This window comes from Acomys russatus, chromosome 20 (genome assembly GCF_903995435.1).
Source record: "Acomys russatus chromosome 20, mAcoRus1.1, whole genome shotgun sequence".
In the NCBI taxonomy this organism is placed as follows: Eukaryota; Metazoa; Chordata; class Mammalia; order Rodentia; family Muridae; genus Acomys; species Acomys russatus.
The window spans coordinates 63,557,803-63,573,262 of NC_067156.1; the positions used below are offsets into that span (position 1 = coordinate 63,557,803).

Below are 15,460 nucleotides of genomic sequence, written 5' to 3' on the forward strand. Positions count from 1 at the left end.
GCCAGGGCTACATTGTGAGACTCTGTCTCAAAATAATAATAATAAATAAAAATATGTACTTTAAAACTGGTTTACAGGGTATGAATCTCCATAAGGCTTCTTCATACATTCTTAGTTTTGGATAACAACCACACCATCTGCCTCCACTTAAATTTGTAAGCCCCTCTATTTTCTTCTTCTTTTTTTTTTTCTTTTCGAAACAGGGTCTCTGTGTAGTCCTGGCTGTCCTGAATTCACTCTGTAGACCAGGCTGGCCTCGAACTCACAGAGATCCACCTGCCTCTGCCTCCTGAGTGCTGGGATTAAAGATGTGTGCCACCACACTCGGTGGCCTTGTCTCTTTATGTGTTATTTCTCTGTATGTATCTTGCTCAGACTTGGGGTGGCCTTGAGATCCTTGGATAGAGTAAACTACACTCTAGATTTCCTTTTGTTTACAGTTCAGAGAGAGATTCTGCAGGAGTTGAAGAGAGGCTGGCCAGGCAGGCACTTGACAGCACAGCACATCTTCTCCCAGGTTCTCTCAAAGCGCTCGTCAGGCACCAGCTCATGCAGGGTGCTACAGACGTGTTTAACATTCCAAATCAAGTCAGCTCGGCTTGGGTCAAGACAGTTGAACTCTGCAGTCTGCCCATGGCTCAGCTGCTGCTAAGAAGCCCAGTTCATGCATCTAATAATGCTTTCAGCCCATCCTTGAGGGAAGTCAGGGCAGGAACTTGGAGGCACAAGCTGAAGCAGAGACCATGGAAGAATGCTGTTTACTAGCTTGCACTTGCATTTTTATACAACCTAGTACCATGTGGCCGGGGGTGGCGTGATTCACAGTGGGCAGGGCCCTCTCATAACAATCATTAGTCATGAAAATGCACTACCGAATTGCCTACAGGCCAGTGCAATGAAGGTGTGCACACCTGTAATCCCAGCACTCAGGAGGCAGAGGCAGGCAGATCTCTGTGAGTTCGAGGCCAGCCTGGTCTACAAAGTGAGTCCAGAGAAACCCTGTCTTAAAAATGAAACACCAACAACAAAAACAGTCAAACCCAGGTTTTCTGTAAGACCAAAAGATGCTCTAAATCCCTGAGCCATCTCTCCAGTGCCCCCTCACCCCACTTTTTGAAAGATTCTTACCTGTCAATAATACCTGTCAATAACACATAACATGAAATGCTTTTTCATATGAAAACTATATTTAGGCCAAAAAAATTAAATGCAGGACCAAAACCTGTTATTTTTTTCAATATAGATATTATTATCTCCTCTAAGAACGGTCATTTACTTCTTGGGAGAAGGATGTCTACTTGGCTGTAGTCACAGTTCCATCATTTCTACTTTCTTTGTAAGTTCAGCTTCGATGGCATCCTAAAGGAAGGAAATAAGTCAAAAGGGAAGGCATTGAAAGAGATGCAATCAATGTCTACTGATATTTAAAATAAGAGTAGAAAGCCGGGTGTGGTGGCCCACGCCTTTAATCCCAGCACTCGGGAGGCAGATTGGGGTGAGTTCTAGGCCAGCCTTGTCTACAAGCATGTCCAGGACAGCCAAGATAACATAGAGAAACACTGTCTTGAAAAAAAAAAAAAAAAAAAGAGTAGAAAAGGAAAGTATTAAAACAAACATTTTGTTTAGGGACCAAATTGAGACACTTAAGTATGCTAGTCAAGCCCTTTACTGATGCTTTACATTGCTACCTTGTCATCGTGTGTGTGTGTGTGTGTGTGTGTGTGTGTGTGTGTTGTGTGCAACTGTGTCTGAGGAACTTAAGTATGCTAGCCCAGCCCTCTACTGATTAGCTGGATTACCATCTGTTTGTATGTGTGTTGTACACGTGTGTGCATGTGTGCACGTATGTGTGTCTGAATAACTTATGTATATTAGCAAGCCCTCTACTACAAAGCTACCCTGCCAATCCTTGTGCATGTATGTGTACATGTGTTCGTGTCTGTAGTTTTGTCTGTGTGTAGTTTTGAAAGAGAATCTCAATATGTAGCTTTAGGTATCCTGCAATTTGCAGTAATCTTCCTGCCTTGGCCTTCGGAGTACTGAATTTTTTTCTGAGACAGTGTGTACTCCCAAGCAGCTGTACCTCATCACTCGATACAACTTAGAAATCTTATTATCTCAATTTAATAATTGCTAATTTAAAAGGGAAAAATGAAGTAGGAAAAAATGGGAGCTACTTACTAATTCTCTCTTTGCCTCTTCAATTTTCACTTGAGCGAGAGATGAATTCTTGTAAAGAAAAACAAAACAAGGAAGGTGTCACGGTCTGATGAAGAGTTTCCCACAGGCTCTTGGTGGACACCGCTGGAGCTACTCTGGGAGCTCTGGAACCTTCAGAGGAAGGGGCCACTATACTATGGGTGAGGCCTTGGAATTACAGCCTTGCTTTAGTTTGGGTTTCTGTGGCTGTGATGGAACACCATGACCAAAAGCAGGTTGGGGAAGAAAGGGTCTATTTGGCTTACACTTCCATACTGCTGTTCATCGTCAAAGGAAGTCAGGACAGCAGCTCAGAGAGGACAGAAACCTGGAGGCAGAGACTATGAAGGGTGCTGTTCTCTGCTTGCTCAGCCTGCTTACAGAACCCAGGACCACCAGCCCAGGGACAGCCCCACCCTCATGGGCTGGTCTCTCCCCATCAATCATTAATTTAAAAAATGTCTTATAGCTGGTTCCTTCCACCCCCGCTCCCCCAAGAAAGGGTTTCTCTGTGTAGCTCAGGCTGTCCTGAAACTTGCTCTGCAGGCCAGGCTGGCCTTGAACTCAGAGATTGGCCTGTCTTTTGCCTCCCAAGTTCTGGGATAAAAGGTGTCTCTGCTTAGCTTATGGTCAAATCTTATGGAAGCATTTTCTCAATTGAGGTCCCTCCTCTTAGATAACCCTAGCTGTATCAAAGTGACATAAAACTATCCAGCATAAGTCTGGTCCCTAGTTTCTAGATTGTTCTCTGCTTCTAGGTCTGCTGTGTTGTACTGACCTGTTCTGCCTGCCTTTCCCACTACTATTGCTGAAACTATACAAATGTGAACAAATATGCTTTGTGCCCTTAAATTGCTTCTGTAAGATACCACAATCATAGCGATACAAAACAAATACTGAAAATAGTTCGCTCAAAAAGGAGAGCCACTTCACAGTATGAGCCCTTCAAAAGACCAGCAATGTTGGAGAGAGCACCCAGCATGCATACAATACTGAAAGTTACCAACAGCTATTTGGAGGAGGGGGTGCTAAAACAGGATCTCGGCAGGCAAGATGAGTAATGGCACTTACTTACAAACCCCAATAAGAGAAACAGCGTCTGGCCTCCATGTGTACTATGGCACCTACACCATAAATAATAAATAAATAAATAGATAGATAGATAAATGTAACAAGACAGGGTCTCACTGTGCAGCCCAAGCTTGCCTTGAATTCAAGATCCTCCACCTCCGAAGAGCTGTGGTTGCAGATGTGGGCCACCATGCCTAGCCTGCCACTGACTTTGTTATTCTTTTGGTATTCTAACACAAGATTTTATTCTGTCACCTAAGCTGTCTTAGAACACACAGTGATCCTTCTGCCTTGGCCTTCCAAGGGTCCAAGTTATAAGTATGAGCCACCACTCTGTTCTGCCACTGATTTCAAACCCTTGAAACGCAGACCCACTATGTGACATAAAGAAAACCCACAGCAAACAATTACCGGCATTAAATCTAAATAGGACTCCAATTTCTTCTTCAGAGGTACAGTCTGCTGTTTTAGTTCTGAGAGTTTCTGGAAATGCAAAGAGACTTACACAGTAACAGAAACATCCACAAACCAACTAAACAGCACTTACTACCAAATGAAAGTGCAATAAAGCATTACTATTTACTTATTTGTGGTAGAGATGGGGCCTATGACTTCCTGACGGTTGGCAAGTGATCTACTACTGAACTACACTCTTCACTCCACAGGGACTTTAAGTAAAGAATCAGAGAACTGGACTGGAGAGATGGCTCAGAGGTTAAGAGCACTGTCTGTCAGTTCTTCTAAAGGTCCTGAGTTCAATTTCCAACAACCACCAACAATGAGATCTGGGGGCCTCTTCTGCGTGCAGGTGTACACGTGGGAAGAATACTATATAAATAATAAGGAAATCTTAAAAAAAAAAAAATCACAGAACTTCAAATAGATCCACCTCATTTCTTTCTTATTTATTTATTTATTTTGGTTTTTCGAGACAGGGTTTCTCTGTGTAGCCTTGGCTGGCCTGAACTCACTTTGTAGACCAGGCTGGCCTCAAAGTCAGTGATCTGTCTGCCTCTGCCTTTCAGGTGCTGGGATTAAAAGCACACATCACTACACCCAGCTAGTTTCTAAAGAAGCAATTCTTTTCTAAAATGTTTAAAATAAGAATGCTATAGTCGACAAGTGGTGGTGGCACACGCCTTTAATCCCAGCACTTGGGAGGCAGAGGAAGGTGGATTGCTGTGAGCTCGAGGCCAGCCTGGTCTACAAAGCAAGTCCAGGACAGCCAAGGCTACACAGAGAAACCCTGTCTTGAAAAACCAAAAAAGCAAGCAAACAAACAAAAAAGAATGCTATAGCCCTACTTATTAGTATAGGACTATAGAGGCTAGCAAGAAGGTTCAGGGGCAAAGACACATGCAGCCAAGTCTGCTGAACTAAGGGTTTTGTTGTTGTTGTTGTTGGGTTGTTTTATTTTGTATTATATTTGTCTTTATGGGTAGAAGGTTTTGTTTGGTTGGCTGGCTTTTCGAACCTCTGCCTCCAGAGTGCTGGGATTAAAAGTGTGTACCACCACGCCTGGCTATGGTATAGGTTTTTTGCTGGTTTGTTTTGTACCTTTTTTTATGTGCCAATGGAGGGCAGATTATGGTACTGAATATTCTAGACCTGTAGTTACAGATGGTTGTGAACACCATGTGGTGCTAGGGAGACAACCTGGGTCCTCTACAAGAGCACAAGTGTCCTAGCCACTTAGCCATCTCTCCAGCCCCTTTTGTTTTTAAAATATATTTTATGTGTATGGGTGTTAGGCCTGCATATATGACTGGGAGCCCTATGTGTGCCTGGTGCCCAGAGAAGCAGAAGAAGCTATTATGTCCCCTGCAACTGGAGTTACAGACAGTTGTGAGCTGCCATGCTGATGTTGGGACTTGAACCCCAGTGCTTTACAAGAGCAGCCAGTGCTCTGTTATGACTCTGAGCATCCAACTAAGTTGGATTCCCAGGACCAACATGGTAGAAGGAGGAAGCATACTCCTCCAAGTTGTGTGCACTGTGCAGAGGCAGGAGGTTGATACTGGGTGTCCTCCTCATTCACGTGACACCTGGTTTTTGAGACAGTGTCTCTCACTAAACTTGGAGCTCACTGATAGGTTAGACTACCTGGCCCGGGAGTCACCAAGCTCATCCCACTACCTGTGAATCCTTTCTACACTCATACGTGGGGAGAAGGTGGGTGCCAGTGAGGGTTTGAACGCCTGAGCTGAACCTGGGGCTGCTAGCAGCTCAGGTTATAGGTAAACCTGGGCAGGCTACAGATCCTCCCTGCAGTCCCCTCATCTACAGATGGGACTGCTAACACAGGAACTGCCTGTCTCTAGCCCTCTCATTCCCCAGGGCTGGGTTACAGGACATGTGCAGCAGCCATACCAGATTTTACATGGGTGCCAGAGATCCAAACTCAGGTAAGCACTTTACCAACAACTGAGCCACCTCCCTCAGCCCGGGACCTGCACTGTTACTCTGCATCGGAGAACAAAGCAGAGGGCCTTCCCTGCAGATGTGGCCCTTGGAACTTAGACTTCTTAGCCTTCAGAATCATGAACCAAATAACTTCCACTTTGACTGCTCATAAATTACCCAGTCTTGGTATTCTGTTGCAGCAGCAGAGAACAGACTGGGACAGGGAGCTCACCTCCGAAAGTGCCACGAGCGACCGGTGAGACAGAGACGCATCCATGCCTCTGGCTGAAAGCTGCTCCTACAGTATGAGGAAAGGAGCTCAACTGAAAAACTACTCTGAAGGGAACCATCATGAAAAGTTTTCAACATATAATGAAGAATAGCTACAGATCACAAATTAAAAAGCACACATGCATCTAAGCTGGTTTATATAACTGGCAAATCTTTCTACATTCACGTGTGGGGAGAAGATGGGTGCCGGTGTGAGGGTTTGAATGCCTGAGCTGAACCTGGGGCTGCTGCTTGGTAGTTACATAAACATGGGCAGGTTACAGTTGCTCCCTGCAGTCCCCTCATCTACCAATGGGACTGATAATGCCTCCTCCTGTGAGGACAAAGGTCTAAGAGGCCAGCTACACACAGGTCTTCATACACACCTCTGCAGCTTTGATTCCAAACCTGAACTCCGCTGCCTTTGCCTTTAGGAAGTCCACGTTCTGAAGACGACTGTCAGCTTTGGTCCTTTCCGCAGACAGATGCAGCTCTGCCTTCTTGAGATCTCTTCCAAAAGCAAAATTAAAGCATTTTTTTTTTCTTCTCAGTAAATGATCATTTAAAAAACAAGAAAATCAACTCCCTCTTTTGGGATTTACCTCTCGCTTAGCCAGTACAGATAACCTACTTGCCAGCTATCCCATCATAAGCTTTACATTTCCCTCCACATTGCCATGTGAGACTTTTCTCAATGAACACAAAATAAAATTAATATTATGGACAAACTAAACCCGCTATTCAAAAAAGTGACTTACTGTATCCTAAGGCCAATTTGAAATACAGGATCCCAAAGACCACTGTACTAGTTGTGACATGACACAATGTCATGACACAACCATTTTCATTCTTTGTTAAATATATTCTGTGTTACCAATTACTCTGCATTCACATAAATGCTAAGCACTGGCTCTAGTCTCTGGCGCAATGAGAACCCTAATGTTCACAGCATCAGAGACGGACACTGGACCTGCAGTAAAAGAGTACACCAATGTATGGACTTTATGTGGTAGTTTGTAGTTAAAATTTTTGAAAATTATAAAACTCCACATTTTTAATATTGCAAGAATAAACACAAGAGTGGTAAACGGCATAAAGTGAGATGTGAAAGTCTGCATGTAAGCACCTGTTGTGCTGCCCCGCCTCAGCCTTCCAGTAGCTGGGGTTATGGGTCTGTGTCACCACGTCCCACTTGACAAGATCCTACTAAGGTCTTTATAGTTCAAAAATGTCAACATTTCAACTCACTCTTGTAGACGCTTTTCTAACACTAATGTTGCAGTCAGATTCTTTTCAAGTTTTCCCAATTCAAGCTTGATTTCTTCACTTTTGTATTTGGTACGAAAAATATCATTAGTCAAATCATTCACTGCAGGGATAAAACTGAAAGAAGAACATAGACAAGCCGAGGATGAGCACACCTAAAAAACAATCTTCTCTACAGTTTACGTAATCACACTGTTCCATCCATTTATACAGTTGTCACTTGCTGTCCCCATTGCCTGAAATGTCCTTTAGTTGGCAAAACTCCCATTTTCCCTTCAAGCCTTAGGTAAGGCTGGGTGTGGCAGTGCACACCTTTATTCCCAGGACTAGGAGGCAGAGGCAGGCAGGTCTCTGAGAGTCCTGGTCTACACAGTGAGAAGTAATTTCCAGACTAACCAGGGCTATATAATGAGACCCTGTTTTAACAAAATAAAAACAAACCAACTCAAACTCTCAGGTAAGATTTACCCATCCTTGAGCCAGGGGTGGTGATGCATGCTTTTAATCTCAACACTTGGCAGGCAGAGGCAGGCAAATTTCTTTGAGTTCAAGGCCAGACTGGTCTACAAAGTGAGTCCAGGACAGCCAGAGGTGTTCTACAGAGAAACCCTGTCTCGAAAACAAAAACAGGGACTGGAGAGATGGCTTAGAGGTTAAGAGCACTGGCTGTTCTTCCAAAAGTCCTGAGTTCAATTCCCAGGAGCCACATGGTGGCACATAACCACCTATAATGTGATCTGATGCCCTCTTCTGGCCTGTAAGCAGAACACAACAAGCAAAATAAATAAATAAATCTAAAAACAAAAACAAAAAAAGATTTACTCATCCTGAATCCACACCATGTCTGTGCTTGCCAGGGATAGCATCTTTAGTGTTGCAGAGCAGCTGCTCAGCTGTGGCAGAATTCTCTCCATCATCCTGTTGTCCCATTTGACTAAGTAGGAACTGTCTCTTAAGGTCACGCCAGCCTTCCTCTCCATCTCGGTTTCCCTAGGGTGTCTATCTATACAATGGAACTTGGCATCTGCAGAATTGATTTAGTCTGCACTGCTGCCACCATGTAGTCTACATGTTCTTACAATACTCTTCAAGCATGATACAAACCCCAAACTTTACACTGGCAGCTATGCACAACACACGATGACCACGAACAGAGCTCACATGGACTGTGGAGTCAATCCTAACCCAACTCTGAAGAAGTTATTTACCCTTCCCTCCCTGAACTTTGGTTTCCCCTGGGGACTGGTGGAAGAATTACATCATTATATAGGTGAAACGTCAATCTCAAACAGTGAAGGTCCTTAACTTATTCAGTGTTGAATATGACCAAAATTACCATGCTGAAGAGATCTAAATGACCAGATCTAAAAGGACCTACCACTGTTCCTCAGTTTGTTTGTTGAGGGAAGGTTCTCACAGAGTCCACACCAGCCTCACGCTCTCTAAGAAGCTAAGGATGACATCTTTGGCTTTCTGATCTTGTCTCCACCTTCTGGGTGCTGGACTTACATGATATTACAGGTATGTACCCATACACACAGTCTCCAGCTAGTCTAGTTTGCTCTCTAGTTCTGGAGATGGACCAAGACCAAAACTAACAAAGGACAGGGTTCATTTCACTTCACACGTGCAGGTCACAGCACATCACTGAGAGAAGCCAGGACAGGAACTTGAGGAAACAATGAACACTACTTCCTGGCCCCACCTCTCTGGCTTCTGCTTAGCTAGCTTTCTCATACAGCCCACGGGGACCCACCCATGGGACTGCTGCCGGGCGGTGGTGGCGCACGCCTTTAATCCCAGCACTCAGGAGGCAGAGGCAGGCGGATCACTGTGAGTTCGAGGCCAGCCTGGTCTACAAAGCGAGTCCAGGACAGCCAGGGCTACATAGAGAAACCCTGTCTCGAAAAACAAAAACAAAACAAAACAAAAAAAGAGCTAACTACAGTTTAGCCAGCACACAGGCACACTAACCAACAACACACAACAGAAAAACACCACTGAGCCAGGCGTAGTGGTACACGGCTTTAATCCCAGCACTCAAGAGGCAGAGGCAAGTGGATTGCTGCAAGTTCGAGGCCAGCCTGGTCTACAAGTGAGTCCAGGATAAGCAGGGTTACACAGAGAAACCCTGTCTCAAAAAACCAAAACCACACAAACAAATAAAAAACTCCACTGAAACCACCCACCCACCTAAACTAACCATCCAAACCACCACCACTAACAATAACAACAACAAAACTCTACCCAAACCAACAGAAGCCTCAGCACTTTTGCATTTACAGCTAGTTTTCTATGCAAAATTACTGTGAGAAGCAGAAGATCCTTAAGTGAAGGCCTTACAGCGTATCCTCGTTTGGGAACAGACCAAAGCCATGACAGTGCTTACCTTGCTAGGGCCGTGTCCTTCGTCTCCAGGGCTACTGCACTGTCCACCAGTGCGTTCAGAAACCTGGAGCCAGTGCTGGGCAGGTTGGCAGGGGTAAAGTTCACACTCTCCGCAAGGAAGTCTTGAAGATGTTTGGCTGAAATAATAAAAGAATTTCATGGTATCTCAGATGTTTTGTCCTTTTTGTTTGTAAAACTTTTATTATCATTTTTTTCTGTTTCATTTGTTTGTTCAAGATTTTGAGGCACGGGGCTGGGTGTGGTGGTGCAGCCCTTTAATGCCAGCACTCAAGAGGCAGAGGCAGGCGGATCGCCGTGAGTTCGAGGCCAGCCTGGTCTACAAAGTGAGTCTCTACAAAGAGAAACTTTGTCTCAAAAAACCAAAAAAAAAAAAAAAAAAAAAAAAAAAAAAAAGATTTTGAGCCAGGAATGGTGGTGTAAACCTTTAATCCCAGCACTCTAGAGGTAGGAGCAAAGAGATCTCTGATTTCTTTTTTTTTTTTAAGATTTATTTATTTATTATTTTAGGCTGTATTCTGCCTGCATGTGTGCGTGCGGGCCAGAAGAGGGCAGCAGATCTCATTATAGACAGTCATGAGCCACTATGTAGTTGCTGGAAGTTGAACTCAGGACCTTTAGAAGAACAGCCAGTGTTGTTAACCTCCGCCGAGCCATCTCCAGCCCCAAGATCTCTGATTTCAAGGCTAATCTGGTCTAGAGAGTTCCAGGACAGCCAGGGCTACACAAAGAAACCCTACCTCAGGGAGAAAAATACAACAACAAAATGATTACTTTATTTAGAATTCTGTGCGTATGTGCCTGTATCCGGGCATGTGCACTTTGACTGCAGGTGCCCATGGAGGCCAGAGGTTGGAGTTAGAGGCAGTTGTGAAGCAGCTTGTTCAGTCCTCAGGCCCCACATGGTGGGACACAACTGACTTCGACTACTAGCCCTCTGCCTTCCACATGTTCACGTGCTCACCACTCAAAACCAACAGATTTTCAAAATAACATACAAACCCCCCACAAAACCAGGGTCTCACTGTGTAGCCTGGAGCTCACTGTGTAGTCCAGGCTGGCCTCAAACTCAGAGACTCGCCTGCCTCTGCCTCCCTGAGTGCTGGGATTATAGACGTGCACCACCACGCCTGGCTTAGTCACACTATATTCAAAACACCATATAGGGTCTGGAGGGATGTTCAGCTTTTCTTTCTTTCTTTCTTTTTTGAGACAAAATCTCTCTATGCAGCTCTGACTGTCGTGGACCTCTCTATCTAGACCACACTAGATTTGAACTCATAGAGGTCCTCCTGTCTCAATTTCCCCAATGCTGGGATTAAGGGTGTGTGAGGCACTGTGCCCAGCTAGAGCCCTTGCTCTTGCAGAGGACCCAAGTACAGTTCCCAGGACCCACATGGTGGCTTCCAATCACACTTAACTCCAGTTCTAGGGGATCCAGCACCCTCTTCTTCTTCTTCTTTTTTTTTTTTTTTTTTTGTTTTTTTTTTTTTTTTTTGAGACAGGGTTTCTCTGTGTAGCCTTGGCTGTCCTGGACTCGCTTTGTAGACCAGGCTGGCCTTGAACTCACAGCGATCCGCCTGCCTCTGCCTCCCGAGTGCTGGGATTAAAGGCGTGCGCCACCACGCCCGGCTCCAGCACCCTCTTCTGACCTCTACAAACACCAGGCACGCACAGGTGTTTAAACACACATGCAGGCAAAACACTCCTACACATAAAGTAAGTCTAAATTTAAAAATTATATACAACATATGTCCCCAACTTGACTAAACATATGGCAAACAGAACCTGCTTCATCTGTTTGGTGCACTGTCATCCTCAAACGTTTTTTATTTTGTTTAAGCAAAATGAGCAGGAAGTTCTTATGTAAAAGTTAGGAAGACCCCCTAGAGGGGGAAGACTGGCGAAGAAGGGATATCCCGGACGCACCACTGCTCTCACTCTTCACTCTGTCAAACTACAGAGGACTGACCAAAAGGAGGAGGAAAAAGCTTTTTTGAGTCAGTCTTGTTCTGTGACCCAAGCTGACACTGCAGGCTCCTGCTTCTGCCTTCTGAATGTAACCCATGATTCGTGCAAGTCTCACGCTTCATGGCTGTCACCTCTGGGGCCCTGCAAGCTATGCAAGGGAGAGAACTACAAGTATCTTTTGTGTTAGGCCAAGAAGTTTTTGTTTTGTTTTGTTTGGGAAGAGGGTCCCATTACTCAGCCCAAGATGACCTTGAACTCACAGCCTCTAACGTGTTGGGATTAAAGGCATTCCTCTCTCAACCCCCACCCCTGCCAATTTAATTATCTTTTAGGATTCGCTACTTTAAGAATACATACTAACCAGCACTTGGGAGGCAGAGGCAGATGGATCTCTGTGAGTTCGAGGTCAGCTTGGTCTACAGAGCTTTCCAGGTCAGCCAGTGAAACCCTGTCTTGAAAAACCAAAAACCAAAACAAAACAAAATCAAATTTGGGGGCTGGAGAGATGGCGCAGAGGTTAAGAGCACTGTCTGCTCTTCCAAAGGTTCTGAGTTCGATTCCCAGCAACCACATGGTGGCTCACAACCATTTATAAAGTGATCTGGTGCCCTCTTCTGGTGTAGGTGTGTACAGGCAAGCAGAACACTGTATACATAATAAATAAATAAATATTAAAAAAAAAAATCAAAGGGGCTGGAGAGGTGGCTCAGTGGTTAAAAGCACTGCCTGCTCTTCCGAAGGACCCGGGTTCAATTCCCAGCACCCACATGGCAGCTCACAACTGTCTGTAACTCCAAGATCTGACACCCTCATACCAATGTGCATAGATTAAAGTTAAATAAAATATTAAAAAAAAAAAATCAAATTTTCAAATTTGGAAGTTACTATAATAGAAGCCAAAAGTGATGATAGTAATAATAATAATTATCTAAAAATAATGATATAATCAATATAAGTAGTCTATACTAATCTTGTACACTTTAGTGTTATAAAATTTAGTTACCTCTACTACGTCTTTCAAAACTCTAGGCTTGACTCACCTTCTGACTCATATTCACTTGCTTTCTGTTTTAAGTCCTCTATTACCAGGTGGATGTCCCTGTCTCGAACCCTGTTGCGTTCTGAAAGGTGATATAAAATTTCTGTCGTCCGTGGGTTCACCTCATATTGTGGAATGGGATGGTCTCCAAATATTTTTTTCAACCACGCAGCAACCTAACCATTAAAAAGTAAGCCTTGTTATAATGGCGCAACACAATCTGACAAAGTGAGTGCTCCGCAGCAATCTAAACGTTTTCTGTGACTCTTCTGGTGTCACACTTCACACCCTGACTTGTCAACAGGTGAGTGGGCAAATAAAAAGTCTAAACTACCAAAGAACATCATTCTTTCCCAAAGCGCAAACGCAGAACTGGCAAAAAACAACAATAGCAACAACAACAATAAACCCACCTCACTCGGAAGATCTTATAAACAAACCGCGCACGGTCTGAAAAGCTAGTGGTCCCCACCTCATCCTAAACCGTCCCAGAGCTAGGAACTCCTGGAGTTGGGAGCCAGCAGCTCAAGAGCTTGAATTCTGGACTGAAGTCGCAATGAATGACCGAGTTTGGCCTGCTAGGTGGGTCTGTGTTCGGAATCCCACCCAAGTTTGTAAAGACAAGCTCGATGCAGCAGTAGCGGCTGAGACACAGGGAAAGAAGGGGCTGGGCTTCCTGGGTGGGGGGCGAGAGGGAGGGAGGTCAGGGCCTCGTGGGTCGCGACCGCACTGTGAGGTCCACACAAAAACAGCAGTGGCGGCGAGCGCGGAGCCCGGCCGACCCGTGGCCCCGGGAGGACTAAGTGGGCTCCCGACCCAGCTCCAGATGTCACCTGCGATGCTCTATCCTCCGGCGCCGCCATGGCCGCCACTCCCGCCACCTCACTCTCAAAGCCTCGCGGGAAACGCCTAGGCTCCGCCTCCTCACCGTTGGGCCCGCCCCTCTGGACCGGGAATTGTGGGAGTTGTGGTTTTTACTGATTCCAGGACAAGGAACCCCGGGATAGGCTCCTGCTCTAATTCTATTTCTTGCTTGGATCAAGTTGTCTTTTTAAAAACACCTGGTGGCGCGCACCTTTAATCCCAGCACTCGGGAGGCAGAGGCAGGAGGATCACTGTGAGTTCGAGGCCAGCCTGGTCTACAGAGCGAGTCCTGGACAGCCAAGGCTAACACAGAAAGAGAGCCTGTCTTGGAAAACCAATAAATAAATAAATAAATAAATAAATAAATAAATAAATGTTTTAAAAAACACTTGGAACTTTCAGTTTTTAGTAAGCAGATAGTGTTGCTTCCACATTGATTTGCATAAATCTATTTCTTTTCTGGACATGGTGGGGTGGCACATGCTTATAATCTCAACACTAGGAAAGCTGAGACAGTAGGATTGCCAAGAGCTCAAAGCCAACCTCTGTTATATAGTGATACAGTAAATTCCATATCATCCTGAGCTATGGCTTTAGAGTATCTGAAACAAACAAACAAACACATAAACAACAACAACAACAACAACAAAGCCCCAAAACTCTCAGGGATTGGGATCCATAACTGGGAGTTGGTAAAGTGTTTGCCTGAAATCCAGAAAGTCCTGGGTTGGATCCCCAGCAGAGCATATACTGTATGTGGTAGCATACACTTGTAATTCCAGCATTTGGGAGGTGCAGGACGACCAGAAATTTAAAGACATCTTCAATTACAAGTTCGACCCTATTTCAAAAACAAAAATGTCCTTAAGATTTGTTTAAGTTTTATTTACATTTTAAAATTTGTGTGTGTTGGGGTGGGGGGAGGAGGGAACTGTCAAACCATGTGGATCCCTAGGATCAAACTGGAAGATCAAACCCGGGATCCAGCCTTGAAAGCGTGCACCGTTCCCTGTCCTCTCCCCAGGCACGCAGGGTCCCCTGTCCTCTCCCCAGGCACGCGGGGTCCCCTGTCCTCTCCCCAGGCACGCGGGGTCCCCTGTCCTCTTCCCAGTCCTGCTCATTGACTCATATTTGGTTTGGAGTTTCTCATGTAACCCAAGCTGGCCTCAAAGTTGCTGCGTATGAGAGAATGGCTTTGACCTTATGGTATTTCTTCCTCTTCCTCCCATTACCTCCTGTTATGCTGAGGGCGTGGGTTTATACCACCATGCTCATCATTTGAAGAATGGGGGGGGTGTTGTTTTTTAATTTATTTATGACATATACAATGTTCTATCTACCATTGTATGGCTGTGGGCCAGAAGAGGGCACCAGATCTCACTATAAATGGTTGTGAGCTACCATGTGGTTGCTGGGAATTGAACTCAGAACCTCTGGAAGAGCAGATAGTGCTCTTAATCACTGAGCCATCTCCTCAGCTCCGAAAAATGTGGTTTAAATGGTTAACAGGCTACACAATGAAACCTTGTCTCAGAAAAGAACGATGACACCGTTTTCTTTTCAGTACTGGAGACTGAGCCTAGGGCCTTGTAGATGGTAGGCAAACGGTCTGCTGCTAAGCCGCTTCTCAAGCCCCTCCCCCCAACTTATTCCTTTTGTGTGTGTCCAATCGAGTATGTACTAGTCCATGCTCATGGGCAAATGGGCATTCATGTACATGTGGAAGTCAACCTCAGTTATTAATATTTAATATTGATTCATTTAACTATTAAGGTGACAGTTATTCCTTAACCTGCTATTATATAAATAAAAGATACAGAAATCTGTTAGATTTTTGATGTCCTAATGCACTGGGGCTGGGCAGATATTAACCCTCTAAGCTATATTGTCTATTTCCCAGCCAAAATCTGCATAAATGCTTGCACATGTTTTCCATTTGGGTTGCTTCTTTCCGTGCTGCTAAACCTCAGA

At 44.8% G+C, this 15,460-nt stretch overlaps 1 protein-coding gene across 1 annotated transcript; it reads right to left on the bottom strand.

Moving 5' to 3' along the window:
* Positions 1-1,190: 1,190 nt before the first annotated feature.
* On the bottom strand, positions 1,191-13,488 carry Haus1 (HAUS augmin like complex subunit 1). The gene is made up of 9 exons (XM_051163227.1): positions 13,459-13,488; positions 12,627-12,801; positions 9,599-9,734; positions 7,192-7,326; positions 6,330-6,453; positions 5,906-5,971; positions 3,682-3,753; positions 2,182-2,229; positions 1,191-1,359 (listed from the first exon to the last, which is right to left on the bottom strand). The coding sequence occupies exons 1-9, from the start codon at positions 13,486-13,488 to the stop codon at positions 1,309-1,311; spliced, it is 837 nt and encodes a 278-aa protein (XP_051019184.1). The 3' UTR covers positions 1,191-1,308.
* Positions 13,489-15,460: the final 1,972 nt, after the last annotated feature.